Source organism: Myotis nattereri (genome assembly GCF_964212035.1).
Source record: "Myotis nattereri genome assembly, chromosome: 10".
Lineage (NCBI taxonomy): Eukaryota > Metazoa > Chordata > Mammalia > Chiroptera > Vespertilionidae > Myotis > Myotis nattereri.
Genome location: NC_138085.1, coordinates 43,864,677 through 43,881,698, shown reverse-complemented (window position 1 = coordinate 43,881,698; position 17,022 = coordinate 43,864,677). Strand labels below are relative to the sequence as shown.

The 17,022-nt window shown below is 39.8% G+C and overlaps 2 protein-coding genes across 2 annotated transcripts in view; both read right to left on the bottom strand.

Moving 5' to 3' along the window:
- The window catches only part of PPP3R1 (protein phosphatase 3 regulatory subunit B, alpha), a 59,237-nt gene that overhangs the window by 14,365 nt on the left and 27,850 nt on the right, over window positions 1-17,022 (bottom strand). Inside the window, exon 2 of the mRNA XM_081100732.1 lies at window positions 12,859-12,898. Within this exon, the coding sequence (XP_080956858.1) occupies window positions 12,859-12,898 (40 nt within the window). The remainder of the gene's footprint in view (window positions 1-12,858; window positions 12,899-17,022) is intronic.
- On the bottom strand, window positions 2,914-6,313 carry LOC308525861 (ninjurin-1-like). Its single transcript, XM_081100730.1, has one exon. The coding sequence runs from the start codon at window positions 4,442-4,444 to the stop codon at window positions 3,920-3,922; it is 525 nt and encodes a 174-aa protein (XP_080956856.1). The 5' UTR covers window positions 4,445-6,313; the 3' UTR covers window positions 2,914-3,919.

The following is a 17,022-nucleotide window of genomic DNA, read 5'->3' as shown; positions in this document are numbered from 1 at the left end:
ACAACAGCTCTAGAATATATCATTAATGGAAAAGAGGAAAGGTAGAAATACAGTGCCATATATTTATGGAAACTATCTGTGAAATTCCATTTACTGAGCTAGGAACATAAATAACAATTTGGAAAGTTACATTAAAAAACTGAAAATGAAGTGCTTGAAGGATTATGTTTTAACAAGAGGCCCAGTGCATGAAATTCATGCACAGGTAGGGTCCCTAGGCCTGGCCGGTGAACAAGGTCGATCAGGGCCTTCTGGCTCCTGGCTGGGGCCTCCCTTTATTCTGTGCTGTCCCCTGGTGGTCAGTGCATGTCATAGCAAGCGATCAGTCTCCTGGTCTAAGTCCTGTGGGGACAATTTGCATTAGGCTTTTATATATATAGACTAGAGGCCCAGCGCACGATTAAATCGTGCACGTGTAGGGTCCCCTAGGCCTAGCCTGCCATCAGGGCCATGTCCACTGCCCCTGACACCTCACATGCTCCGCGGACACTGCCACCACTTGCCCTCCACCAGATGCCAGGTTCTCACCTTCCCTAGGCCTGGTGTTCACCCACTTGGAGGATGCCTGTAGGCAGCAGCCCCATTGTGGAGCCACTCTTGGCGTCCTCCCCTTTGGCCATGACCCGCGGGCCACGCCATCTGGTATCGGGATGCCGGGATGTCCTTCTGCTCCACTGGCCTCTGCTCCATCTGGGCTCGGGTAGTAACCGCCGCTGCCACCACAGTCGCCATGCAAGAGTAAAGTCGGCAGGCCGGTGGCACACTCGAGTGCACACTCTCTTACACTCCCCCTCGCACCTCTCAAAGGTTAGCCCCGCCCTGTCGAATCCAGCCAATCCAGGAGCCCTGCTGCCCCACCTCCAGCCAATCTGCTCGCCCACTGGCCTCACCCGAACTGCCTTCCCAACCACCCTGGAGGCTCTCAGTCTTTTGAGCTGAACCTTACAACCCGGTGAAGGCAGGGAGGGCCACCTGACACACCAGGAAACTGAAGTCCGAGGCTGAGTGTGAGCGCAGCTCCGCTCTGTTCCCTTCCAAGGAGCCTGTCCTATCCCTCTGTGCCAAGTGCTCAGGTCCTGCCCCTCCCTGATGTCAAGGGCCTATTCTGTCTCCCAGCCACCACCCGCCTCCTGCCTCCCGCCTCCGCCACCTTGGCTCCGTTCCTGTCTCCGCCGCCTCTACTTTGCTCCCTTCTGCTGCTTGGCTTCCTTCTACGTTGTCTTCAATCTTCGCTCCCAGCTGGTATACGCAAATTAACCGCCATCTTGGTTGGGTTAATTCGCATATAGTCGCTGATTGGCTGGTAGGCATAGCGAAGGTATGGTCAATTAGCATCTTTGTCTTTTATTAGTGTAGATTACCTGGAGAACACCAGTAATCCAGAAGACAGTATTCTACAGTCTTAATGAATGAATAAGGAATATTATGAATATCAAGATAATAAAAATTAATCATAAACCATCAAATAAATGTATTGGCTCAATCCATCCTTTTTACACTGTCAATAGCACTCGTTCTAAAGGTTATATTCAGCCCAATTGCTAGTGCTTAAAAATTTCTAGTGGCTTCCTAATACAAACAGGATAAAAAAGTCTTAAGTCCTTGACAATAGTTAGCCTCAATTTAAATTTCCATCTTTCTCTACCCATTACTTTTACTTTAGCTACAATGCTCTTGGCACAATTCAACAGGATAAATTTTATGCCTCCATTTCCTTATAAATCCTCTGATTGGATGTCCTTCCTTGAATTCTCCATTTATGAAACCACTATCAATTTTTCTAATTAAAAGGGGGGGGTTATTAATTATATATCCTGTTGTTATGAGTATCATTAACGCACATTCTGGCAAAAGTCCTTAAAAAGCAACATTTAAAATCTATTCACTTTCTTCAGCTTTAACTATCTTATGAAATATTATAAACTGTTGATACCTGTTCTGGATGAGTAATTTAAACCTTCCTCAAAGGCAAAGCAACATAACAGTGACGATCCTTTAACTTGATAATAACTGGCTTTTTTTTTTTTAACCATGTGACTATTTTATTATTATTTTTAAATATATTTATTGATTTTTTTTACAGAGAAGAAGGGGCAGGGATAGAGTTAGAAACATAGAGAGAGAAACATCGATCAGCCACCTCCTGCATGCCCCCTACTGGGGATGTGCCCGTAACCAAGGTACATGCTCTTGACCGGAATCGAACCCGGGACGCTTCAGTCTGCAGGCCGACGCTCTATCCACTGAGCGAAACCGGTTAGGGCTATTTTATTTTTAATATATATTTTTATTGATTTCAGAGAGGAAAGGAGAGGGAGCGAGAAGCATCAATGATGAGAATCACTGATTGGCTGCCTTATGCATGCCCCCTACTGGGGATTGAAACCCTGGCATGTATGTGCCCTGACTGGGAATTGAACCATGACCTCCTGATAGGTAGATGCTGAATCACTGAGCCACATGTGGGGCAACAACCAACTTTTCTTCTTTTCTCAACTGAAGTTTCTTTTACTTTTTCAATCCTCACCAGAGGATATGTGTTTATTGATTTTTAGAGAGAGGAAGGGAGAGAGAGAAACATCAATCAGTTGCTTCCCATACTCGCCCCACTAGAGATTGAATCTACAACCTGGGTATGTGCCCTGACTGGAAATTCAATCTGCAACCTTGGCATATCGGGACTACGCTCCTACCAACTGAGCTGCAGTCCAGGCTACAGCTAAAGTTGTTGACAGCAAAGTGTGTGCGTATCACTCACTGAAGCCCCAGCTGGATGGGGAGAAACACCTGTGGGAAGGCTCCCAATAGAGCCAATGATGACCGGGGCTATGGGAACTCTTTATTTTCTTTTATTATTTATTTATTTGTTTGTTTGTTTGTTTATTATTTATTTATTATTTATTTATTAATACATACTTATTTTTTAATCCTCACCCAAGGATATTTTTCCATTGATTTTTAGAAACAGTGGAAGAGAGAGGGAAAGACAGAGAGAAATATTGATGTGAGAGAAAAACATCAATTGGTTGCCTCCTGCAGGAGCCCCAACCAGGGCCCGGGCTGGGGAGGAACCTGCAACCAAGGTACGTGTCCTTGGCCGGAATCGAACCCAGGACCCTTTGGTCCACAGGCTCTATTCACTGAGCCAAACCAGCGAGGGTTACAGGAGCTCTTTAAATCATTCTGTAAAAATAAAGACACTGGGGCAATGCAGATCCAAGACCCTGGTCTCCACCTGGAAACCTGACTGGAGATGCCAACCTGGAGAAGGCACCTGAGGTGTCAACCATGTCCCCCTGACTGCCCTGAGCAGAGGAGAGACCACTACAGGCCTGGCCTGGGGCAGGTGCAGGGCCCAGGCCCAGGAAGGAGACTAGTGCTGGAAGCTGCACGGGAGATGCATTCGTTTTATTGGTCATTTGTGCTTAGAAAAGCAGGGCTGGTGGAAGGTGTGTGCATGGTCCACGGCCACAGCGGTGCCACATTAGCTGGTGGTTCATTGTACCAGGTCAGGAAAGGCAGGGGACAGGGGTCCCCCAGCGGGTGCGTTGGCTGAAGAGGGGCATCTCCTGTCCTTCTAGAAATATCCCAAGACTAAGGCTAGCCCTGGTCCCTAACTGCCCCTCCTCAGGCCTGCTGCATGTCTTATGTTGGCCATGGCCCTGCTTGGGGATCTCTAGCTCTGCCTCTGGGCCTCGCTGCCCCTGCTTCAGGGGGAGGAGGAGCCAAGGACGGAGCAGGACTCACACTGGTCCGACTGTTCTCCAGTCTAGTCTTGACGCTGGCATTTTCAGGAAGTGCAGCACAGAGGCAGGTGGGCCCCAAGGCTGAGGCAGTTTCTGGGGTCTGTGTGGCTGTGACCAGGCACAATCCAGGGCATCTAAGCCCTACTGCCGGGGCGCCAGGTCCACTACAGGTGCTAGAAGCCAAAGGCAGTGATGAAGATGTTGACCACGACGATGATGAAGACAAGGCTAGTGGTCAGGTTGTTGAGGAAGTTCATCTTGGCGTGCTTGGCTGGGTTGTTGAGGTCGGCCTTGACAAGGAAGATGAGCAGCACGCCCACGCTGATCTGCAGCACAAGGGAGATGGAGATAAGGACCACCAGGGGGACAAAGGAGTGGAAACCGGGGCCCTCGTTGATGACGGCCTTCAGCTGCGAGGCGTTGGCCATCAGCAGGGCGACGTCCAGCATGCTCTCTGCTGCGCTCTTCTTGTTAGCGTAACTGTTCAAGTTGAGGGGCCTTTTCGGCAGGGCGCCCGTTTGGGCGCTGGGCGAGTCCCGCAGCAGGTTACCGTTGAGCTCGTACCCCTTGGGGTCCGAGTCCATGGCGCACACGGCCACCGCCATTGCCGCCGCGGCTGCAGCCGAGTCCCGCCGCAGGTTACCGTTGAGCTCATACCCCTTGGGGTCCGAGTCCATGGCGCACACGGCCACCGCCATTGCCGCCGCTGCCACCCGCACCGCCTCGTTCGGAGCCTGAGGCCGCCCACTCAGCAGCTGCTGCGGGTGTTCGCGCCCGCCCCAATAACTGGCTTTTTAAAAAGATCCTGAAGTATGACTTGAAAGGAACAAGCTCTGTCTAATCATTCTCACATACCTCACACAGTCCAGATTCACCTTGAGCTTTAAGAAGGCAGTACCTATTTATTCTCCAACCACCCGTTTATTCCCTCCTTTCTGTCCATCCCTTCCTGCTTGGATTACAATGATGAGTAAGACACCCTACATTACTCAGTACTTATTATCTAGTTGGAACTAGCTGAGCAATGAAGGAATCTATACCTAAACAATTAAAATATTCTTAAGTGGCTAGTTTAGAAGGCAATGCCATGAATTATTTTTAAAAGCCAAGACTAAGAAAGCTAGCTTTCAAAAACAAATGGTAAAAATACCTCTTTTAGGAATGGAAGGAACAGACTGACTTATTTGGCTGTTACTGCTGCCAGAGGAGCAGTCAATCAGCACTTCCACTTGTCAGCACTGCAGACTAGATGTATTAAAGAACTAAACACATCCTAAAGTATGAAGCAGGTCTCAAGTCTTGAAATATCAGCATTTACCAATCTCCTAAAAATTAGGCACAGATCTCTAAAACAGATCAAACCCATCTTGGCAGCACCATTAAATGTTTCAGATCTGCACTTAGTACAAGTTAAATATTAAAGAACAAATTCCAACTTCTGTCATCAAATTTCATCAAAGATTTTTCCTACTGCTTGGTATCATACTCCCTTTAAAACAGATGGGCAAGGGGAATAAAAACAAGCCCTACCCTCCTGACTCATCTTGTGACTCAGATAGATACTCATTTTCATAAGTTTTGTCAAGTTGAAACACATATTATTAGTCTCCTTTTTGTAAGGATACCTTTGGGAGAACTATCTTTTTTAATAGTTGAAAATACCTCTGTATTCAATTTAAATTATATTATACAAAGTAGTAAAATAAAGAATCTCTTCTATCATCTATATTCAGGATAGGGCAAAAGCAGGTTTATAGTTGCTTATATGGAAAATAATACAGTAATTTATAGACAATACAAGAATAAATTCTGGTCTGGACAGTGGCCTCAGTGGTTAAGGATGGACTCATGAACCCAGATGTCCCGGGTTCGATTCCCAGTCAGGCACATGTTTTCTATTATCTACAGCTGCTGCTAAGAAATCCAATGCCAGTGGACGCCTATTCTTTTTAGGCAGCTTATTTCCCCCCTTGTTTAGGGTTCTCTTTTTACTCTTGGGATTTTATTTTATCTTATTATGTTTTTTATTAATCCTCACCAGAGGATATTTTTCCATTGATTTTTAGAGAGTGGAAGGTAGGGAGGGAGGGAGAAAGAAGAAGAGAGAAGGAGAGGGAGAGACATTGATTGGTTGCCTCCCATATACACCCCAACCGGGGCCAGGGATCAAACCTGCAGCCCAGGTACATGCCCTTGACCAGGAATCAAACTTCCGACCTTTTGGAACATGGACTGAACACACCAGCCAGGGCTTACTCTTGGAATTTTAAAATAGGCTGAGACTAAATGTAGGTCTTTTCATCTAACCTTGTTGACTATCAGAATGCTCTTTCAATCAGATTTGACTTTTCAGGAGAGGGACATTTTCACCCACTATTTCATTGATTATTTGTGCTTTCATCTTAGCTAATATATTTCCTTAAATTTCTTTTAGACAGATGCTATTACTCTCTCTATTTGTCCCAAGTCCTTCTTTTCTTATGTATTTTTTTCCATATTATTTGCTCTAACATTCTGAAGGAGAGCCAAGAATTTATACATTTGCTAAATGGTTAGCTAGGCTTTTACCAGCTAAAAAAACTGACTTCTACATCACAAATACAAAATTATTCAAATTTTAGCAGACTACCAAAATACTATGTCATAGACTTCACTGCTGAATCTACAAATTGGTAAGTGCTGCCATAATATCAAAATTTGACAAACCTGAAATATTTAGAATACAGTAGACAAACCAGGTATTTAATAAAAGGCCCTGTAAGAGCAAAATAAGGTAACAACTCAAAGCTTATATGTTCAAGTTCATGCACGAAACTTTAGAAAACCATTCATCCCTCTCTTCTTTCCAGCTCTAAAGCTATACTGAAAGAAAGCAGAATAGTAGTAATTCTCAGTGAACTAAGTGAAATTAGAATTTAGGATCATCAAATTACTAAGTAAATGATAAATCAAGGTTGGTAGATTGCTTAAGCAGGAACTGTGTGACACATTTATGAAGGTTTTTAATCTAAAGTGACAAAAGCACATATCAATTTCAAAGTTAATGACAAAAAATCTGTAAATAACAAATGGCATTTTAGCTTAAAATGTTTTAAGAACATTTGTATCTGTTCACATTCAAACTGAATTTTTATTGATATTAGTCATTAGAACACACATTATTTAAAAATTGGAGTTACACGCCGAAACCGGTTTGGCTCAGTGGATAGAGCGTCGGCCTGCGGACTGAAAGGTCCCAGGTTCGATTCTGGTCAAGGGCATGTACCTGGGTTGTGGGCATATCCCCAGTAGGAGATGTGCAGGAGGCAGCTGATCGATGTTTCTCTCTCATCGATGTTTCTAACTCTCTATCCCTCTCCCTTCCTCTCTGTAAAAAAATCAATAGAATATATTTAAAAAAAAAAAAATTGGAGTTACTCTAGTCCAGGGGTGTGCAAACTTTTTGACTCGAGGGCCACAATGGGTTCTTAAACTGGACCGGAGGGCCGGAACAAAAGCATGGATGGAGTGTTTGTGTGAACTAATATAAATTCAAAGTAAACATCACTACAGTCTTTTTTTTTTTTTTTAAGTTTTATTCACTTCAAACAGGCCGGATCCGGCCCACGGGCCCTAGTTTGCCCACGGCTGCTCTAGTCCCATTTAAGAAAGGAAACAAAGGAATGCAGATATGAAGGAAAAGATCAAATTAAGTTCAGATTAAGTTTTTCTCTGAAAAAGCTTTATTTTCACAACAAAGAAAAACCCTAGTCTAATCTGATTGAGAGCAGAAATTAACAGCACAAAGTCAATTATCTCTACATTTTCAAGTCGCTTGTAAATATTCACATCAGAAAAAAAAATTGCTTGAATATGAGGTTGTTTACTTAAAATTAGAGCAGTTATCCTAATGGCTAAAGATGTATTCAGGGTTTCTACAGATACTTCATTATGCAAAAGAAAACACTGTTTAAGAATCTGCCAGCTCTTCCTGGGTCACCTTCTAATCAAAGAAAATTGAGAAATCTTTTTAGATAAAAAACTATTATCAGTCCTTCATCTACATTTAGTCTACAAAATAGGCCCTGTACTTCATTTTATCAAAACCATTCAGAATTACACTGGTTTTAACAGTAATAAATAGTTGAATCTGATTTTCAATTTACACTTTCAACTGTGCCCCAATCTAGTTCTGTTTAAACTATCTAAAGTAGTATCTTACACAGTCACTTTTCCAAGTCATCATGCCAAGTTACAAGTAAGGTCTCAACTTTGAGCAAATTACCCCAACAGAGTATACATTTCCACTATAGTCCAGACAGGTTAGCTAACAGACAGAAACAAAGTCACAATGGCCTAGAATAATTTAACTCAATGAAAAGTGAACACTGAACTGAGAAGTGGGGGGTTCAGAGAATACTTCTATGTCTTAGACAAGTCCAGTTTGCCTAAAGTAATTCATGTGTAGACAAACATAACATAATCTTATAACATTTATTATAAGGGAGGCTGTATAGGATTGGGATTAAGCATATGACTCTGGAGCATGACTGCCTGAGATCAAATCATGTCTTTGTTCCTTTACCTGTGGCTGTGTGATTGAGATCTTTCTGCCCGTTTTCTCTTCTGTACAAAGGATTAAGTAATAATACCTCTCTCATGAGACTATCATGAAGATTAAAAACATTGATGTATGTGAAATGCTTAGAATAGTGCCTGGCACATTTGTTTTATTATTCATAAAACAAATAAGTGTGATGATTGGTAACTACGGAATTTTCCTAAAGGTACAGCCTTTAAAATTACCCAACTAGTTGTCTATCCAACACAGCTAATTCAGCTGTGAGCTCTGACTAGCTGATTCAGTCAAGAGATACTTACTCAGCATCTGCTTTATGTACATGGTTTTTAATCCATCAGATTTAGCAATTATGCAATAAAATGAAGGTGACCTTAAAGTTTCAGTAGATAGTAGGGAATAAAAGTCAGTTTACAGGCCGTGAAATTAGCAGAAATACTGAAATGGAGATAACTGATTATGCTCTTCTAGGAAGCTCAAATATGAGAAAAAATGGAGAAAAACTGGGAGGTGCATGAAGGGTCAGGATCAAGGAAGTTAATCCTGTCTATAAATTGAAGAGAGATGGAGCAGCTGAAAAACAGGGAGAACCTAACAAAACAGTCCTGTAGATGAGAGTGGATGAGATCCAAAGCACAAGCAAGGAGGCTGACCTAGAATAAGGGGGTATGAGCATGAGATTGGGAAAGTTTCTGTGTGCAGTGGGGAGGAGTGGAAAGTAGGGGGAGTTGGAGATAAGGAGATAATGAGGTTAACACTTAAAATGTTCTCAGTTTTCTTAAGAATTAGGAGAGAAATCAATGAGTAAAAGTAGGATATTGGGAATGACTATGCAGGGTGTCTGGATAGAATGATGAAAATCTAGATGCAATTTAAGGAGAATGAAAGGGACAAATGACCAGACAAGTGAAAGAATTAATCAGTATTGAAAACTAATACAGCTTTCAAAAACAATTTCGAAAGTCAGTCCTTCTGTGAAGCTTTTCTTAATTTCCTTAACCAAGGATAATTTCCACTCCCTGGGACCCCTGTTTTTGTTTTTCATAAAGATTTAGTTCCACTATAATAATATATGCGTTCCTCTTTTTCCCAGTAGCTAGACCATAAGCACCTTGTGTTGTTTATCTGTGTCATGGGCCGAAGATAGTACCTTACCTTTTAAAAAGTAGCACAATTAAATACTAAAAGAACAAAACAGACAATAACCACTTGAAGAACAGGAAGGACCAATGAAAACTGGGACAATTATAAGGCCTCACTGAGAACAAAGAATCAAACTGGGTCTTAAAGGAATGAGAAGGCATGACAGGGTTTAACCCAAACAGGGAAGTATAAATATTGAAGTGCCTCAAAGACTGGTTTTAACATTCTTATCTTATATATAGATAATATTAAGCTCTTCCAATAATGAAGAGGTTTGTAAATAAGAAAAAAAAATTTACAATGTATGGATTGCAGGAAAAAGTGTTGGTTTTAATGTGGACAAGTTCATTTTGGAGAAATTAATCCAAATCATGTATAAAATATACAAAAGTACACTGTATTCTGATGAACCAAGTAGGGAACCGGGGGGGGGGGGGGGGGGCGGGGGGGACTATATACTGGCTAACAGAGTAAGTCATATAGATTTATTGCTGGTTGAATATTCACTGACAAGTATAAACCTTTCCTGACAAGGTTCAACAGTTTCACTAAGCATAGATGAAGTCTTAAGAAAGAAGACTAAGTTCTAAGGATAAAACCAAAAGAGCTTTAACAGTGTATGACATTTATTTCAAATACCACACATTAAAAAAAAAAGAACTTGGCTTTTGCCATCTGGATGTGCAGAAGGCCATCCATCTTGCCTTTTGCCCTAATATATTTTTCTTTGCAACCAGGTAAAAGAAGCGAAGAGAAGAACCTGGGAAATACTTAGGACCTCTGTTCCTTGACCAAGAAACAAAAACTAATTTCCTAGTACCTCATTCCAATCAGAGTTGTACAATACTTCCAAAACTCAATCTAAACTCCATTTGCAGCATGAAGCCTGGTTAATTAGACTTCCAAACCTCCTTCTTGCCCATTAGCAAGAATAACTGTCACACGCTCGAAGTAGCAGGGTACAATTTTGAGCACACCCTTTTGATTCTAAAGAAACTATAATACCGACATATTAACTTTGCCAGAAATAAGAATTCTAGATGTAGCTAACACCTAAAGCATTAGCTTGTAAAAACTCTAGTTTGACCATAGTTCAGATAGGTTAGGCAGTGATAGAGGTGACAGTTCTCAAATTCAGAAGACCATTATTGTCTATAATAGGGTTCCAACAAACTTGTTCTGTAAGAGGCCAGATAGTAAATATTTTAGGCTTTATGGACCATATAGTTTCCACTGCAACTACTCAACTCTACCACTGTAGCATAAAAACAGCTGTATGTAAACAAATGGGCTTGACTGTGTTCCAATAAAACTTTATTAACAAAACTGCCGATAGGGGGTAGTATAGTCACAATCAGGTTTTGTTTAGGTCAATTTTTACAATATGCTAGGTGCAACATTTTATCTTTATCTTATATATAAAAGCCTAAGTGACTGGTTGGTAGCTATGATGCGCACTGACCACCAGGGGACAGACGCTCAATGCAGGAGTGGAAACGACAGGCATGGAAGGAAACATGGAACAGACTGATGAATCTCAGAGGGAAGAGGGGAGGGGAGAAGAGAGGGTGGGAAGAGATTAACCAAAGATCTTATATGCATACTAGAGGCCTGGTGCACAGAAAACTGCAGGGATCAGGGTGAAACCAGCTCTCCGACATTCCCCGAGGGGTCCTGGATTGCAAGAGGGTGCAGGCCAGGCTGAAGGGACCCCACGGGTGCATGAATTCATGCACTGGGCCTCTAGTATTAAAATATACATTTGAATGTGAACATAATTATGTAAGAAATTTATAAAGGAAAGCCTGAGAAGAAAAACAATAAAATGTATGTAGTTCAAATGGCAGAATTCTGGGTAATTGGTCATAGAGTATCACTCATATAAAAATAAATTATATAACTTACAAAATGGAAGATAGAAATGGATGAATAAAAACAAGTAATTTCTTTGCTACAAGGAAATAAACAGGGTACTTACTACTCATGATAGATTCTTAGGAGAGGAAAGATAACATTTATCTAAGAGTTAAAAGACAATGAAGTCAAGTAAGTAAGGAACTTGATACAACCTTTTAAAGAAGACAAGGTTGAAGCTGCAGCAGAGCTCTGTTCCACTGGCTTCTGCTCCTGACTCACCACTGTTTGCTCTTACGGAGGAATAAATCCATCAGGAAACCATGCCACAGCCATGGCTTTTAAAGATACAGGAAAGATATCCATGGAACCAGAGGTGGCGATTCACTGAATTAGAATTACTCTAACTAGCTGCAATGTAGTCTTTGGAGAAGGTGTGTGCTGACTTGATCAGAGGAGCAAAGGAAAAGTGAAAAGACCAGTTTGGATGTCCACCAAGACTCTAAGGATCACTACAAGAAAAACTCCCTGTGGGAAATGTTCTAAGACTTGGGATCCATTTCAGATGAGGATCCACAAGCGACTCATTAACTTGTATAGCCCTTCTGAGATTGTTAGAGGTTGTGAAATATATTACTTCCAATAGTATTGATACAGGAGTCAAGACTTAAGACACCATTGCAGATACTTAAATCAACCTTTTTAATAAATTATCAATTGTTAAAACAAAACAAAAACTTGACACAAGAGCATTCTACCCAGAGCTCAGAAGCAAGCAAAGGTGTTGATGAGAATGAAAGAAATTGACAAGTGTTTGGGGAAAAGAAAGCAAACTAATGAAACATAATGAGCAACAAGTAAAATGGTTTTAATGAAAGAAAAAAAAAAAAGGAAGAGGTACCTCATTGCAAGGTAAGAGGTCTCCAAACAAGGCAGGAGCAGCTCCATCAAACAGGGATGAAAAGGGCAAGGAAGGTTTAGAATGATTCGGTGTTCTGTGACCGCCTCATGACATCTAAATTTACCAAATGTCTCCATTCCAATTCTCAGGATCTCCCTTTCCCCTATCAATGGCCTTCCACACAAAAAAACCTTTTGGTTTTTTTGACTGATCCTTGAATCGACATCTAACAGTGTCATGTTCTGCTTTTACATTCTCCAATACAGTCAGAAATAACAAGCCCACCCACACTGCTTAAATTCCTCATTCTCCCCCAAAAAGATTTTTTGCAATAGCTATTTGGACTACCAAAGTTTTGCCTTCAGCAAGTACTTTATTTTATGTAAACACAAAATAAATAAGTTAATTGTTCAATTAAGCCACTGATATTTGAGGTTTGGTTTGTAACTATAGCATACTGCAGATCCCAATAATAAAAAAGTCTGTAAAAAAAAAAATTCTAATTCTCTATTCTGATTAAGACTATAAGTCAAATTCACTACCCATTTTAAATAATCATGTGCTAACATTGCTACACAAACATATAGAAGTATGTGATATATAAATATAAAGAGAAATGTAAGTATAAAACAAATTAACAAGAATATTTGACTTACAGTGTGAGCACATCTCCAAAGGATAACTTGCCTCATTTCCCTGAAGGAGGAAAAAAAAAAGTTATTAGTTACACAACATTAGTAAATTTCTTTAAAAAGTTTATATTTACATTGAAATATAATTTTCTATATTAGAAGGGAAGTGGATCCAATGTCAGACAGCCAATTCCAATTTTTCTTTTTATGGGACATCTTATCTCATGGGTAGGGTCTAAGTCAGCCGTGGGCAAACTACGGCCCGCGATCTGGCCCGTTCGGCTGTTCTATCCAACCCGCGGAGCCGAAAGAGCAGAGGGTTTTCTTGCTCTCCCCTCCGCTCCTTCACCAGCAGCAGTGTTAACATGGCAACGTCGGGAAACACGGCCGCAGCTCCTTCTTCTGAGTCCAGTTTAAGAACCCATTGTGGTCCTCGAGTCAAAAAGTTTGCCCACCCTGGTCTAAGTTAATACAATTTATCTGAATCCCTAACTTATAAAGAAATATAAAACCACTAGTATCTGTTTTTTATACTAGGATTCTATGTGAAATTTATTTAGGAAAAAAAATGCTCTAGAAAAACTACAGACCTGAGTCAATGCTTACATTGAAATATATCTTGATAACTAAACCATTTGATTAGTAATGGAACCAGTAGTAGTTCTAAATCTGAAATGGTCAAAATTCCAACTATCATATTCACACGAAGCAAAAACCATTAAGATCATCCTGGTCAATGTGGCTGTTGACTGGAGCGTCGTCCCGCACACCAAAAGGTTGCTGATTCAATTCTGAGTCAGGACACATTATCCAGGTTACAGGTTTGATCCCAGACCAGGGTACTTATGGGAAGCAATCTATCTATATATATCCTCTCTCTCTCTATATATCCTCTCTATATATATATCCCTCTCTCTTTCCATATCTCTAAAATCATTACAAAAACATATCCTTTGGTGAGGGAAAACAAAACTAAAGCCATTAAGATCTTTTTTAAAAAGACCACAGAATTTAATGTAAATTGAGTTTTTAAAGTTCAGAGATAAAATTGTGTACCATGCATCCTATATTCCATCAATCTAATACTGACATTAAGTGTACGACAGAATCAACATTTAAATACAGGGGTGGGCACAAGTAGGTTTACAGTTATGAGTTTATTCTTTTATTATTTATTTAGTAATTATTGTACTTATTATTATTAATCTACTTGTGCCCACCCCTGTATATACTTATATACCCTAAGTTATTGAATACTTCCTGAAAAAACAATTTAATCTGTCTGGCTAGCTTGTACACTCTGAAAAGTATCTCTTATTCTACATAATTTAAGGTCTATGAGAGTATATCAGCAAATCAGTATCTTCAATTTGTATCATTTTGCCAATAACTGAAAATTATAGTGGGTAACTGTAATTTTCCAGAACCTATTAATTTAATTTTAGGTCACTTTAAATATAAAATATATACTAACGATGGAAGAAATTCTTACCATACTCTTCCATGCTTAAAATATTTAAATACACCTTTAAAAAAATCTTATTACACACAACCTAAAATTATGTTTCTTTCAAGGCTCCAAGAAGAATATAATACTTTGGATTACCATGGGGAGTTTTAAAAAAATAATTAATGCTATAATTGTTTTTTATGTGATGACAAAAGGCTTATATGAATTTCAGTGAAGACTTCGAAACCAGGTCCTTATTTCTCTAGCCCCCTGACCTTTACAGTGTTATCAATTCTTTATAAATTATATCATCTATCTTATATCACTCCCTGCTAGCCAGCATCCACTAAGAGCCAAGGAATAGCCTGACCACGGAATAGCAGGATTCCTCAGAACTTCTCTACCATCACTGAATGCTTCATCTCTCTCCTAGGCTTCAAATCCATATATCCAAAAGGTTAGTTCAACCTCAACCTGTCTAATTTTATACCAAGCAAAAATATCTTTCAAATATTAAGGTAAAATGCTTTATCCAGGTAAATATAAAAGACATTTTCCTCATTTTTAAAGGTTTTTAAAACATAGCTATTTAGCACAAACATAGTGTTTATGTTAACAATGCATTCATTATGTGGTATATAACGTGTAGAAATAAATTCTTTGACAATGGCAGCACAAATGTGATATATATTGTCAATATCTTACACTATGAGAAAAACATTATTTAAAAGTAGAGCATGAGGGCTGGATTTTGAATCAATCACCAATAGCCAATGATCCAATCAATCACACCTATGTAATAAAGCCTCCATGAAAACCCAAAAGGGCAGCTTCCAAGTTAGTGAAAACATGGAGATGTAGGGGGAGTGGAACACCTAGAGAGAAGATGGAAGTTCCTCACCCCTTCCCTTGTACCGTGCTCTATGTGTCTCTTCCATTTAGTTGTTCCTGAGTTAGCTTCTTTAAAATAAACCAGTGATTTAGTAAGTAAAATGTTTCTCTGAGTTGTGTGAGTTGCTCTAATAAATTAATTAAACCCAAAGAAGAGGTCCTTGAAACCTCCAATCCATAGCCAGTTGAACATCTAGAACCCCAGGTAACAACCTAGCCTTGCAACTGGCATCTGAAGAGGCGAAAAGGGGGTAGTATTGTAGGAATGACTCCTTAACTTGTGGAATTTGGTGCGATTTCCAGGTAGAGTTGTCAGAATTGAGTTAAACTGTAGGGCACCCAATTAATGTCTCATAATTGTGTGATATGTGAGAAAACACACACACACACACACACACACACACACAGTAATTGGGTCCCAAGAGCCTTTTATACATATGCTTAATAAGGCTTCAAATAAATAAAAGCAAACAGAACTGAAAGGAAAATAGACAATCATATTAGATTTTTACATTTCTCTCACAGTAACTGACAGATAAAAGTAGACACTCACCCCCCCCCCCCCCAAAAAAAGTCAGTAAAGGTACAGAACATCTGAGCACACTATCAATCAACAGATCCTAAAACAGCAGAATATTATTTTCCGGTTCACATGGAACACTGGCAAAGACGACATTATTCTGAGCCTCAAAAAAACTCTCAATAAACTTAAAAGGTTTAAAATACAGTGGGGCCTTGACTCACTGAGTGTCCCGACTAACGAGTTTTTGAGATACCAGCTGTCTCTTGGCCGATATTTTGCATTGAGTTGATAGAGTAATGTGAGTCAACGAGCTTTTTAACGAGCTCCTTAACACGCTCGGTCTCAGAACGAATTAAACTCGTAAGTCAAGGCCCCACTGTATACAGAATATATTCTCTCATTACAATGGAATTAAAGTAGAAAGATATTTGGAATTATGGAAGAATTTGGAAATAAAACAAAATTCTAATAAGCTATAAGTCACAAAGGCAATTAGTTATGAGAAATCAGAAAATATTTTGAATACAGGATAAGCAGTGTTTTGAAGAAAATACTATTTTACAAAGAAAATCTAAAATACAATGATCTATTCCCACATTAAAAAACTAAAATAATAGTAAAAATTAATTAATTAAACCCAAAACAAGGGGAGAGAGAGGGGAAAAAATAAATTAATGAAATAGAAAGTAAACAAACAGAAAGATAAATCAGTAAAACCAAAAACTTATGTAAGTTTTTCTAAATATATAAAATATATTCTAAATATAGTCTAAATATATAAAAATCAATTTTATAACTTAAAATAGATGAGTTTCTTGAAACTAAGTCAAGGAAAAAGAGAAAAACTGTACACCTCTATAGTTGTTAAACTGAATTTGAGTTTAAAAACCTTCCCTCAAAAAAACTACACTGCCCTGGCCGGCTTGGCTCAGTGGATAGAGCGTCAGCCTGCGGATTGAAGGGTCCCAGGTTCGATTCCGGCCAAGGGCACATACCTGGGTTGCAGGCTCGATCCCCAGTGGGGAGCGTGCAGGAGGCAGCCGATCAATGATTCTCTCTCATCATTGTTTCTATCTCTCTCCCCTCCCTTCCTCTCTGAAATCAATAAAGAAATATATTTAAAAAAAAAAAAACAAAAAAAAAACTACACCCATATGGCTTCACTGGTCAATTTTATCATATATTTGAATTTCCAAAACATACCAACCCTACATTAATTCCTTCAGAAGGTAAAAGAGAAAGGACTAATTCTTAACTCATTTTATGAACATCATTACCCTGATACCAAAATCAGATGACACTCCAAACAAACATAGAAAACCCA